The sequence below is a fragment of the Chelonia mydas genome, chromosome 8 (genome assembly GCF_015237465.2).
Source record: "Chelonia mydas isolate rCheMyd1 chromosome 8, rCheMyd1.pri.v2, whole genome shotgun sequence".
NCBI classification, from domain to species: domain Eukaryota; kingdom Metazoa; phylum Chordata; order Testudines; family Cheloniidae; genus Chelonia; species Chelonia mydas.
In genome coordinates, this window is record NC_057854.1 from 87,364,739 (window position 1) to 87,378,270 (window position 13,532).

Consider the following 13,532-nt stretch of genomic DNA (forward strand, 5'->3'; position numbering starts at 1 on the left):
AAAAGTCTCAAATATAATAAATATTTATATACCACAAAATATGGATTATATTAGGAAAAATCAAATGACTATGTTAGCTATTAATCCAGCCGCCACTGAATTGCACCCAATACGAAAATCACCCGTTAGTAGTCACTCCTTGCGCATAATTACTGAAAATGAGAAGATAAAATATTATGAATGAATAGTTTTACATCCACATCTGTTTATTGGTAGGAAATAAAGCTTCATATGCTGCGAACAGGTGCACCATGCTGCTGCTTAGGTTGACAAGAAGGGGACTGGAGGGGGGATAGACAATAAACAAACCTGGCAAAAATAAACAAATCCCCTTTAAGATGCAGCTTCCTCCTTCTGCCTCCCACACCCCAGCAACTGATCCCTCTCCCTGCTTCTTCACCTATGTCCCCTTGCTCTCCTGTCACCCACAAGGCTTACTCTCACCCTCTGCCTCCCTTCGCTGCTCCTCTTTTGCCCCAAAGCAGCCACTGCATACTCCTCTCCCATCTGCCCCCAACCCCAGCAGAGATTGTGGTAGAACAGGTGCTGAACTACTGATTAGGACTCACTTTGCTCTGTGTGGACTAAGAATAACCCCAGCAGTGTGAGCTCAGCTGAGCCCTGATTGGTGCACTCCTCCTGGAGACTTGTCTTAATATTATTTCCCTCCAAGACCATAGAGGACCCCGAACCCCTCTGCGCTGGTCTCTGAGCGGGACGAAGCATGTGTGCACAAGTCTGAGTGATGGGGTACAAGTGGAGGGGAGCAGTTAGGGTATATAATAGGAATATTTGGAAAGTGAAAAAAAGAAAGGAGGCGCTGACGGGGAAGGAGAGAGAGAGAGAGAGGCAGGCAGAGAGACTGCTAAAAACAAAACCTGGGGAAAGTGGGATGGACAGAGGGAATTGCAATAATGGAAAAGTATACACTAAGAGAAATTTTTCTGAGGAAAACAGGAAGACAAAAAGGAGGAAAAGATTCACCAAGACAGAGTGAAGGAAAAGGGGAAAAGAAGGATCATACATACATAAAGGGGAAAAAGTGAATCTAAAACCACAATCAGAGAAATATTAATCGGAAAATGTTAAATAACCCTATAAAATTTGGGGTGGGATTCAAGAGATGGATTAGTGGAGGGTGGGGAAAGGGAGGTGAACACACAGAGCAGCAAACCGCGTAGGGTCAGCCTTGACAGTAACGGCTAAATGAAACCTTTTGCTAATATAGGGACTACTACTCTGTAGCAAGAAGATGCAGCGTTCAATAACAATTACCTACAACAGCAGCAAATGGGGCATTCATCTTCAACAGTCATGAATCATTGTGTCCATGAAACTTCTATAATATTCTCTAAGCCTGAACACTGCTTTGAGGTAATTCGGACAATAAACTACATGTGTTTCAATAAGAATTAATTCAATCCACTGGCATGCACTCTCTCTCTTTGTCACTGAATAAAAGATTTTTTTTTAAACACTCCAGAACATCCTAATGAAGACAATAGAAATTTTGCCTGAAAAAGGTCTTCAGGATTTAACTTTTGATTTTAGCTCTTATGCAGTTCCAGTGGAAACAAACTGAAATTAAAACAAATGTCAAAAATATAGCTATGTCTGAACCTGTTTAAGTTTTGTCAAACAGGGCCTGTCCAGGCCTATACAGAATAGGGAATCCTAAAGATAACAAATTAATTACCTTCTGCATCTGTGGCTGACTGCCCAAAATTACAATGTTCTTCTTGCACATAAAGGGTAAAAATAAGAACAAAAATATACATATATATAAATATGGGCCTGATTACATATACCTAATTTACATCAGTGAGAGAGGAGAATCAGGCAAGTTATCTTATAAAATAAGAGATCACAGTTTTAACAGTATGATATATAACAAGGGACGTACAATCTACATTGAAACTTTCAAGTGATTACAAATCACATTCATACCTTGCAGGCTAACTCTGGAGACTGGCGGCTGACTTGCTGCTGGAGACCTCCTGTGGAGGAATAAGGAATAAAATGTTGTTTGTAATGATAATACTGTATAAATGTGGGTTGCCTTCTTCTTTAGGTATGAAATACCTTTCATGCTCACTAGAATCCCAAAACACTGCAAAGTGAAATTAGTGGTTGATGAACAATTTGAAATCTCTCTCTTTTTAGTTTTAAAAAATCCACACATCTCATGCCTCCCAGCTACACATACATAAATTATGAACAGAACATACACCAATTAGCTACAAAAAGATTAGTACCATCAACCCTCACTACCTTTGCCACAATCATCCCGCTAGCTCAGAAATGCCTTGAAGGTCAGCAAACTTGGGTTCTCTCCAACAAATGGGGACACTGAACTCCTGAATCAAGATCTGTCTCTTGGGAAATACAATCCTTATATGGCTTTAAAGATCACTTTCCACACCTTAAACTCCACCTGAAAGCAAATAAGGAGTCAGTGATGTCTTTGGAGCACTAGTGTAACGCACTCCCTGAAGCTAAAACCCCAAGTGAGCTGCTTCATTCAGCTACAGTTCTAGCTTCACGCTCCTCAAGTAGGGCACATTACTGTAATCCAGTCTGCAGGTCACAAAGATCTAGGTAACTCTGGAGGTCACGAAGAGCTAGATGACCTGGCAAGGTTCACATTAGAGCGAAATGGTGCAATCTTTTTCCAAAGCATACATGGAAAAAGTCATTTTTAGCCAATGTCACCTAGTATTCCAGAGGCAAGGGGGGACCAAAATAATCCCTACAACCAGAATTTCCAGAAGGGCTCAGCACCCACAAAACAGTCAGATTTTCAAGAGTTCAGCTCCCATGTGGGAAATTTAAATATGTAACTAGATTCTCAGAAGAGTTCAGCATTTTGGGGAGCATGTTGGATGCTAAATTATTTTGAAAATCTGCCCCCTACTGTCTGTGCTGAGCACTTGAAAATCTGACTCCTAAATTCATTGGAAAATCTGGCCCCAAATCACAACCCTCTTTGAAAAGGGGTAAATTCCTGTTAATTAAGGGCACAGTCACCACCCCTGCAAAATCGTCATAATTCTGCTTCCCCATGTAACCAGCAAAACTCCATGTTATTTTCATCCTGGCTTCTATCACAACCTAGTGGTGAAAAGGCAAACCACCTAAGTTTGCTGAAAAAGGGACCTACAGTTCTATAATACTAACTCATCCCGGATATAAAATTGCACGAGCCCAGTGTTCCTCCCTCTTAGCCAAAGGATATTTTGATGGGGAGGAGCAGGGTCTGGATGCATTCTGCCTATGTCCCGTTCTGTGCAGTTGTTTGGAAACAATGCAGAAAGTACACAGGTCCTGGGAAGAAATTTGGAATGTTTGATATATAATGTTTTAAGTGAGTAAGTTCTACTTTAGCTGTGCAAATGATGATTTTCCATGGTTTATAAATCAGACCAATCTGGGATTATATTCACAGAAACAAGGAAAGACACCTCTCCGACTTCAAGGTTGCCACCCCTGCTGAACTGCAGATTGCGACTCTAAACCTTTAAGATTCTACAGGTGTTCAAAAAATGATCTGAAATCATTTTTAAAAACCTAACCAGAACTATCAATTTTTAACTATCCTACCTCTTGAAAATGGCTGAATTGTTTAAAACTTTAAATAATAAATAATAATAATAATAATAATAATAATAATACAACAGAGGCAAACATAAAGCATGGGAAATTTTACTCTGCAAGATTAAAGTTTTCAAAGCTATATGCAAATGAAAGTGGGATGCTGTGTCAGAAAATGTTAGGGAACCTTAATAGGTGTCACCTAAAACAGACAATTTCAAGAGCGAAATTCCAAGGACCTACCAGATAGTACTTTTCAACGATACCCCTGGCTAACCCAGAAGTGATATTAATGGTGACTTCATATGAAGTGGCTATTTCAAAGCAGAACACAGAAACAAATGATCACTATGACTGGGGCAATATAAAAGGCTAAGCAAGATGGAAAATGTTCAGGACAAGGGGGTTAAAAGAACATTTTACTTGGTTCCAATGCTTTCTACTCCACATAAAAAAAAAATCTTAAAATGAAAATTAACATGCTGAGCACTTTAGATTTAAAATTAAATTTATTGTATGTATTACTCTGGATTTTACTTGCAAATATATTTTCCATCTCATATTATATCTTGTTTTCAGTCATCTACTAATGAAACTGCCTCTCTAGCTCGTGTGTATGTGCGCGTGTACATAAAGAACTAGAGGAGCAGTTTCTTTAATAAATGACTGAAAATGATACTGGTCAGTATTACAGATTAGTCAAATGTGACTAATGGGTCTGGGTCTGAAACAGCACACTGTGCTCCTGACAAAAGGCTGGGAAATCCAGAGTGGGAAACTGGATGATAACTCATCTTTTTAAAATGATAGTTTATAAATATTATTTCTTCCTCCCCTCCTAGTTAACCTTTTTTCCTGTTTATCATGCCAGATAAGGTTACTGAGTTAGGGGCAGCACTGCAGACAGATGAAGAGTTAGCTCAGCCAAGGACAGAGAGTAAGTGGGATCAGAAGTCAGTCCCAGGAGCACTTTCCAGTGCATGGTTCTCTCTTTCTGAAGACACTAGTGTGCAGCATCACTTCCTCTTGCTCCCCAGACTTTCCAACAAATCACTCAAGTCCATCATTTGCCCCTTTACAATTGCTCACCACCACTCAGCATTCCCCTCTGTACCCAATTACATCCAGCCCCTCTCTCTCGGGAGATTCTGCCCACCAGGAACCAGCGGGTTCTTCTCTCCCACTCTCCTTGAGGCCAGGAGCTTTTTCTCCTCCTCCTCCTCGAGGCTGGCATTCTGGGAAAAGGCTTGTTCTTTGCCTCCTGGGCAGGGAAAAAGGAAAGGAGAAGAGGGCCTGGGTTCAGCCTATGATAGCTTAGAATGCAGGTCGGAGCTCAGGCCCCTCACTGTATAGACCTCCCGCTCCTCTCAAAGACCAAGCCCCTTCCAGGGGCAGCATTAAATTATGGATAGGTCCAAGGTAGGATGGGGAGAGAAAAACAGTCCCCTGTGCTGGAAGAATCACACTGGTGCTCTCTGCTGTTGCTGCTGGAAACTGCAGGCAGAAGCTTAATACTACTACTAATAATAATAAAAAAATTAGGCTTTGCAGGCTTACTGGGATATCTTTCTAGGCTCAGCACATGATGACGTCCCACCTGTCTCCTTCCTGGGAACTGCTCTGTCTTCAGCCACTCTGTGCCCTCGCTCCAGCCTTACCAAAGAGCAGCAGTACCTGGGCTTTTCTGCCTTCCCCCTGCTTCCCTACTGGAACGGACAGTTAATATTGTTTGGGCTGCTCCGCTCCTGAATCCCTTCTTCTCCCTCTTAAAGCAGCAGTGGCTCCTGGGCTGATTTGTTCCAAGGCTGTTCTCTGTCTCCACACACACAAAAGGGCCATCAGCTCCAGCTGCTCCATTCAGCTCAGTCACCTGAGAGCCAGTGCATTGTTTTCAGATGAAGAGAGGCAGTGATGGCAGCAGGCAGGTTGGGGAAAGGGGAAGAAATGAAAATAAAAGGGAAGGAGCCAACTGATGGGCAAGAACAGATGGAGAAGGAATGGCCAAGGATGGGAAACAAAGAAGAGGAACAAGACTTCCAAAGGTGCTGATAAGCTTTCTATTTGCATTCCAACTTTAGAGACTTATCTGCACCAGATAGGAGAACTCTGCATTTCGTTCACCATTAAATATAATCAAATTTTCTGGTTTTCAAATACCAATATTCACATACAATCAATACTACGAAATGTAAATGCCATAATAAAATATACCCTCAAAGGTACTGCCAGTAATTTTCTCATCCTGAGATTTATATTTGTACAACTTTATTTGACATGAATTACAGTGAAGTTCGCCATCTAGTTGCTAAGGTTTGAAGTACCATACAAATGAGCTAACGGATAATTTTCTAAATGTTAAAACGTAGTCATGCCTCTGCATTAGATACTCTCACAATGGGCCAGTTTTCCAGCAATAATCTTCATTTTTGCATATGCACTGAATAACAAGCACAAATATTAGTAGTTAGACATAGTAGTAGTAGTAATTATGTTTATTACAGTAATGCCTGGGGACCAACCAAGAATTTGGGTCTCCCTGCACCAGGCAAACAAAGAGTAATAGACAGTCCCGAACCAAAGAGGTTATGATCTAAATATGAATATTTTTCTTGAAGTTCAACCCATGGACAAAACTACAGACAGTTCTTAGCAGGTGGAAACCTGTGCCTGAACAAAGGGAAGCTGGATTGAATTCAGATTGAAAATCTGGCCCAGGATGTAGATATTGTACTTAAAAATGAATTTAATTAAAAGCAGAAAGCTTACTTGTTTGATGTTCCATGCAAATTTGTCAATAACGTAAAGTTATTTCTCACACTTCGTAAACTTGCCAGGACCTAAAGTAAACAAAAACATATAATATTTTACAAACAGGCACGTTTTCAATATATGTATTAATATAGGAGCATAGATGCTGAAGGACAACTTTCTATTCTATTCAATTTATCTATGATATTATAGTCTAAACAAAGAGACTATTTGAAATTTACCTGCGCAAAAGGTGTAACAATCAGGTCATCTCCATGTCTAAAATAAATGAAAAAAAAAAGTGTGAATCATTGTATGTCAGAGAATAATTATCAGTATTTTAGTACAGTACATACACATACTCATCAAATTGTATGATGTAAAAATTCTGCACAGAATGTAATCATTAATATACAGACAGCCAAACCAAGCATTATGCTAGCCTTTTATTTTGTGCTGCAACTTTTGCTTGCTAGCAAATGGATGCATCTACTAAAGTGGGTGGGCACCCATTCAGTGCACACAAACACAATATATGCATATTCAGATTGGGAAGCTGGGTATTCAACTGCCTGATTTGTGTAAGCAAAACTCAAGGCTGGAACTAAAAATGGCTCCTTAACATTTATGAGCAAATATAAATATTTATATCAAACACAGTTTAATTTCAAATGGGAAAAAGAGTATTTTACAATGCAATGTTTTCTCAAATAGCCCCACTATTCAAAAATAAATCTTTACTACACGTACTGTTTCTTTAAATTACATAAAAGCTTGCTCCTAATGGAAATGTCCCCTAGTCACTGTGCATGTTCACAGACAAAAAACAACTGAAGCTGGAAAAACTGTTCAGTTTTGGTAACACAAGGCAATAAAAGCCAGGAAATTCAAGGTTAAGGTGGCTCACTCATACTGTGATGGAAAAAAAAGCATAACGGTCTGAGTAAAGGTCATCTTTGAATTTCCTGGCTTTTGTTGATTTGTGTCACAGCCTTTAATGTTATTTAAACATTGTTTCTTGTCTGTAGATTTTCATCATGGAAGATTAGAGAATATGTACTGTGCAAAATGCATTACTATCTTTGGTGGGGGGTTTTGGTAAATATTATGTATTTGTATTTATAATCAACTAAATATGTACTGAGCATTTTATCCAGTTGAGTACATATCATACCAAGCTTTTTATAGTACACATACTTTAGTATGCAGATTTGCATTGATTGACCTTAGCCATTACAACAAATCCTTTTGCTTCAGCATATAATTATATTTTTTGTCAAATGTAAAACATATTATTAGCTTATAATATATTATTTACATAATTTAGAGATGTTACAGTCTCTTATGTAAATATTTGCTAAATGCTGACTATAGCTAGAGATTTTTTGGTAGGTATTTCTCATGATAGCTGGACCATCTTCCTAACTTTTAGATTTCTACTACACTATAAAATATTTATAATTCATATAATATATAATAATCTTTTTAACTTTGTTTTTAGAGAAAAAAAGACAGCTTTTGAACTTAATGGAGAATAAGTGCTGTTCTTAATTTGTAAATGTATTTGCTCTCACATTAAGAGCCCATGCCTGAAATTTTGAATTTATACATGTTCCTGATAACACCACATATACCCAACGTTCTTATTTTCTGAGGTCATGGCATTTATACATAATTTCCTGTGTGTGCATTAATACCAATTTTTCAGGACTGTACAGGGCTTAATTTCTGCTCTAAAATAGGCAATAAGTTAATATTTAGAAATGAAATAAAGCCCCAATACCTTTAATTAATTTTGAAACTTTTGTGTCTAAGGTTTATATATCCCCTCCACCAGTAATTACTATGGTACTCTACAAGGTCCTTTAGAAATACTTATACAAATCCTATCAGCTTCCATTACAATGCTACAGAAGTCTGAGAGATCCTTCACACTCATGAAAAACAAAAACACACTATAATCCATTATACTTCACCTATTTACTGCCCCCCGTTTCTAATTATGAGACTATTTCTTATGAAACCACCACCTATTTTATAAATTAATGCCAACTGGTACTTGGATATAGACACTGTGTGCAAGGTCAGCAGATCCAATCTCATCTTCAATAACCACCATTGGGTGGCTACTTAACTGACCCATGAAATGAGTTCACGGTCTCAAACAGGAGTTCTATCATAAAACCTGCCCTCACGGTTGGCACTAGTTGGCATAGCCTTGGTAGTCTCTGTAGCGAGACTAAAAACTGATTAGACATGAAGAATGAACTACCCTCCAGTAGCTGAGCTGCCTTGAGACAGTTCCTGCTGGTCATGGGAACATGAACAGAGCTGCATGGGGAAACCGGGACTGCAGCAGCCTCATGCTCGATCTGATCTATAGAAAGAATCTTCAATTTCTGGCACCTTTCCCCAGAATTAAATTCATTTGAAAAATTATCTCAATTTTTTCCCTCCATATAACGTTATGAATATTGAGGCCTTTGCCCATTAAGAGGTATTCAGTTCCTGGAATATAATTACTGGCACATAGGTTTGGTTACCTGCCTTCATTTAAAGCATGGAAAGGTGTGTCTAATGAGGCCAGTTTCTCCAGTGACATGTGGTCTTCTACCAAGCCACCAAGAAAAAGGCAACAGAAAAATGTTAAAATGTGCACTTTAAACTAAAGCACTGCAAATCAAGTAAACCTATTTAATCTACATGACATATTTTGTATCAATCCTGTCTATCCATCCATCTATACATGTTTGCTAACATGGTCTTCACTGTATTATATTAACCATACATTACAAAAAACCAAAATATCATATAAAACATAAGAATATATTTGAAATATAAGGTAAGTGATTTATAAGGTATAAAGTGAAATATAAGGTAAGGTAATTTGGCTGAAAATAACAATAAACCTCATCTATTAAAAAAAGAACCAATTTTCATACAAGTAACAAGTAAACAACAATGCTATTTCAGAACATTGATTTGCAATGCTCTTCTACTAGCTGGGAAACATTTATTTAATAGGCTAAAACATTGAGTTTTGTGAGCACATAGCTGGGGGTCATGAACTCCTGATTTGGCCTGTGTTGTTTAATAAAAACCACTTTGCCTCAGGTTCTCCCTCTATAAAATACATAATTACCTCTTTGGGGTATTAAGAGGATTACAGAGATGTTCGTAAAGTGCTTGGTCTCATTATTAAGATGAATGATGTAAATTAGATTCATACTCACTGTTCACTTGGAAGAGATGAGTTCCTGGACATAGTCTTTGGTGATAAGTCATAGTCACTGTCTGATCTGTAAAGAAATGACTCCCGGCGCTGGCTGTGGCCTGGAAAAGTGGTATGCAATACAAGTCCTGAAGAACTACTGGCCTGGGGGTCCAACGGGCTGCGACCTGATGACGGGCCATTTTCCACATCAAAGCTATGAACAAAACACACATTGTTTCATGCACATTTGCTGATATGTATTTTCAGAGCATAGCATAAAACTTTTTAAATTACCCTGGTATGGTGCAGAGCTTCAAATATAGGAGGCAGAGTTTTACATTTATTTTGGGGGGTTTCAACCTGTGGCGAGGCCTGCCAGAGATGTATTAAAGAAAGGAAGAGGGCACAGGAATACACTCTGCCCTGCATCAGCAGAATAGCTCCTGAACTCTCTGAATGGCTGCTTTGCTCCAGCCCTCAATTTCACTCACAAATACACTTTTGCTGATATAGGGCAGGATTTTCTCTAAGTTAACATATTTACCTTACAGCTCCTTCTCGCACTGTACATATTTTCTCTTCCTCCAGTCTGAATTTTGCTGAGCTCAACATACTTGTAATCCACTCAGCACACATACAGATTACTCCTCCAGGCTCCGTGGTTTTCCTCGACCCTCTCTCCAGGGTTACACTTGTGATACAGGTCAACTCCCTTTCACTAATCTCAGTTAGCTGAGCTCCAGTGACGATCCTCATAATGTTAACATGCAATAATGTAGATGAAATGCACACAATCCAGTTGACATCCTCGAACAGAATTACTGAACAAGCTAGTCCAGGCCCAGTTTTTATAGCCGTGTCTAGTATGAGATATGAGCTAACAGACAGTTTTCAAGGCTTAACACAGATGCACATAAAATAGTTGACTTCAGAATGGTACAAGCTTACTGTTCGGGAATATGTACCAGGAAAGCCTGAAGTAGCTGAATACCAATCTCACCGTACTCATTTGAAGGTACAAAGATGGTGAAGGACTTGGAGAACTATGCTATCCATATGCAGTATAATAATTCTCTTTAGAATGCATGCAGCTCAGCTCAGCAACTGTGATCCGCACTGCAGCCAACCACTGACAGCAGTCAAAGTTACGCACCCTCAACAATTCTGGATGTCAGGTCACTGATTTAGGAGCCTAATTTCAGGCAACCAAGTTTGAAGATTGTGGCCTGTACTTTCAAATACATTTCACAGCTTAACCATTGTGAGAAATACTTCTTTAGCTCATCCACTTTCAAACTGCTAGGTTGAGCAAAATGGAGTTTGTTTTTTATTTAAAATCTTCTGTCACCATTTCCATGCACACCCACTTTCTTACAGGTTTATAACTTGGCTGTTGAAGCATGTGGTTGAAGTCACTTTGGACATTTTAGTAGGAGACACCCCTCATAAACTCCCAAAATAAGCAGGCTGGCCAGTTTTGGTTGGGTTTTTGGAACCAGTCTGACTGATGTAAACACCATATGTGCTGCAATATCCAAGCAAAACCAAAATGAATTAAGGATAAATTCAGTCTGTATTTTCTTGCTTTTTTAGGTTTATGTCAAAGCCTGTTTGTTATTATACAGGGCTAAATTGTGTTCCCCTTAAATGCAAATAGTTCCATTGAAATCAATGGCTGTGACTCAGGGCCCACTCTACCGTTTTTGCAGCCCCAAGCAGTGAAAAAACCTGTTGCCGCCGAATTGCCACCACGGACGGAGGAACGGAGAAGCTGCCGCTGATATGCCGCCGCAGCGGAAACTCTGCCGCCCCAAGCACCTGCTTGGAACACTGGTGCCTGGAGCCAGCCCTGCTGTGACTATGATTTGAGATAGAGTAACTTTACTGTTTATTCATGCGGGTGTCAGGTTTGGGTCTATACTTTTATCTTTTTTCAGTGTTTGTTTTGGCTACGTTAGTGTCCTGCAACTTCCTAGATCATTCTTTTCTAAAGGTTTACTTAAAGTGTGACTGAGAAATTTGAGTAGACATCAGTTGTTCCATTAGCAATGAAATACACATATTTATTTTGAAGTTTGTGTATAACACCTTTGTGGAGCCATCTAATTTCTTGTTTGTATTCCCATATGGCATGTAACTACAGAAAACTCAAGTGCTCACAACATCACTGCTATGCACAACTGAAACAGGAATCATGGATCGGAAGTAATAATGGGCGTATGTAACTGATCCCATAGTTCATGAAAAGGGGGTACGGATTCTATAAAAAGAACTTTGCCTCTTTCTGGTTCTTCAGTATTTATTTCATAAAACTGATTCTTGAGACGTTTGATCAGTGTTTTATAACTGGTGTTCAATTTAAACTAAAAAAGTGAAATCTCCAATTGTAAACTACAATATTGTAGACAGAATAATTGTAGGCCAATCTGGTCCACTAAGCCACTACCCTCTCCTCATTCAGGAAGTGAGTAAACAATAATAATAATAATTGTTTTAAAAAATCCAAAACGTTTATTTTAACCACCATGATGTGGACTTGCCTAAACTGAGTACCTGGAGGATTTCCTTACTGTAATCCCGGTCTTCTTCCTCCTTCCCTTCCAGCTGGCTGCTGCCTACACTTGTCCTGTCTAATGATGGATTGTAAGTTCTTTTGGGTGGGGAGCTCATTTATCTATTTGTCTTGTAAAATGCACAACATGCTCTTGACATCTGTAAAAATAAATAAATAGTAAGCGAGGCATTGCTGAGCTACTACACAGGAAGGCTGATCAGATGTGCCAATCTGTTATACAACAGGACATGAGGTCACTGTTACGGTTGTACATTAGTGTGTGAGTTGGATGAAGTTTAGGGTGTGTATTTCTTTTCGTGTCTGTTGAAGTTGGACGTGTAACCCTTATAGGCTGTGAGTGCATTAGGTGGCAAGGAACACAGGAGACTTTTCTCTTCCCTTCTTACTTTAAGGTTTTATTAAACATGTTATTTCCTCTGTCTGGAGGGTTTGAATTATGCCTGAAAGCAACCTTAACTTCCAGCAAATGAGGAGAGGCATTGCTGAGATATGACACAGGAAGGTTGGTGAAGTATGCAAGAAAGACAGCAACGCTACAAATGCCTAAAGGACCTGAAGGTTAAAAAAAAAAAGGCTTTTTGAAGAAAATCAGTGACTATGGTTTTAATATTTTCTCTCTTTGTGAGCTAAGTTATGCATTTGGACGTATCACCCTTATGAACTGTAGGGAATTTTTTTTTTTTAAGCAGATGGATATGCAAAGAAATCCCAGTGCAAGCCAGGTTACTTGACAGGTCTTGCAGAGAGAGAATGAGAATCTTACAGTACAGAAATGAACTGTTATTACAGACAGGATGATCAGGATCAACCAAAACATTCTGGATCTCAACACCCTCCCCCCAAACTTGCTCCTGCCCTATTTCCATTATGGGCTGAACAAAAACTATAGATACAAGCATCCTCAAGCTTTTAGGCAAGCCAGATTCAGATCTGGAAGTCTGCTTTAGATCTGAACTTTGTGGCTTGGGCCTTTTTCTAACCGTTATGATATTCATATCATTCTAACAGCTGAGCAAAGGCATAGAGGTTACTGTGGTGACACATACTATTGTCCCCTTCCAAACACCAGGCACCAAGCATATACTTAGTGTTACTTTTTGCACAAACACTTCAGCCTCTCATAGATTAAAATCAGAATTCTTTTTCTTGACAAGCAATGAGTCAAAATGTTACCCTCAAGCTGTTATCTAACAGAATAGGGTGTGACTACAGCAACTCATCTTGAACAGCAGTAACAGCCAAAGCATCAGAAGTATATGCTGCCTACTCCAATGTGGCAATTTGTGCCAGAAACATTTTTGAAGAACTGTTTATTTAATATACCAAATACCATGTATTTATTCATAAAAGAACAACTGATAAAGTACCAGTAGCAACATATTGTGCACAGAGAACTGGGCAGGT

General features: G+C 39.0%; 1 protein-coding gene across 2 annotated transcripts in view; it reads right to left on the minus strand.

Moving 5' to 3' along the window:
• Positions 1-13,532, minus strand: part of PDE4B (phosphodiesterase 4B) — a 396,360-nt gene that overhangs the window by 79,740 nt on the left and 303,088 nt on the right. For both annotated transcript variants that reach the window (XM_037906917.2, XM_043520764.1), the window contains 4 exons: positions 9,573-9,767; positions 6,582-6,618; positions 6,358-6,428; positions 1,948-1,997 (listed from right to left, as the gene is read on the minus strand). In XM_037906917.2, coding sequence (XP_037762845.1) covers positions 1,948-1,997; positions 6,358-6,428; positions 6,582-6,618; positions 9,573-9,767 — 353 coding nt within the window. The remainder of the gene's footprint in view (positions 1-1,947; positions 1,998-6,357; positions 6,429-6,581; positions 6,619-9,572; positions 9,768-13,532) is intronic.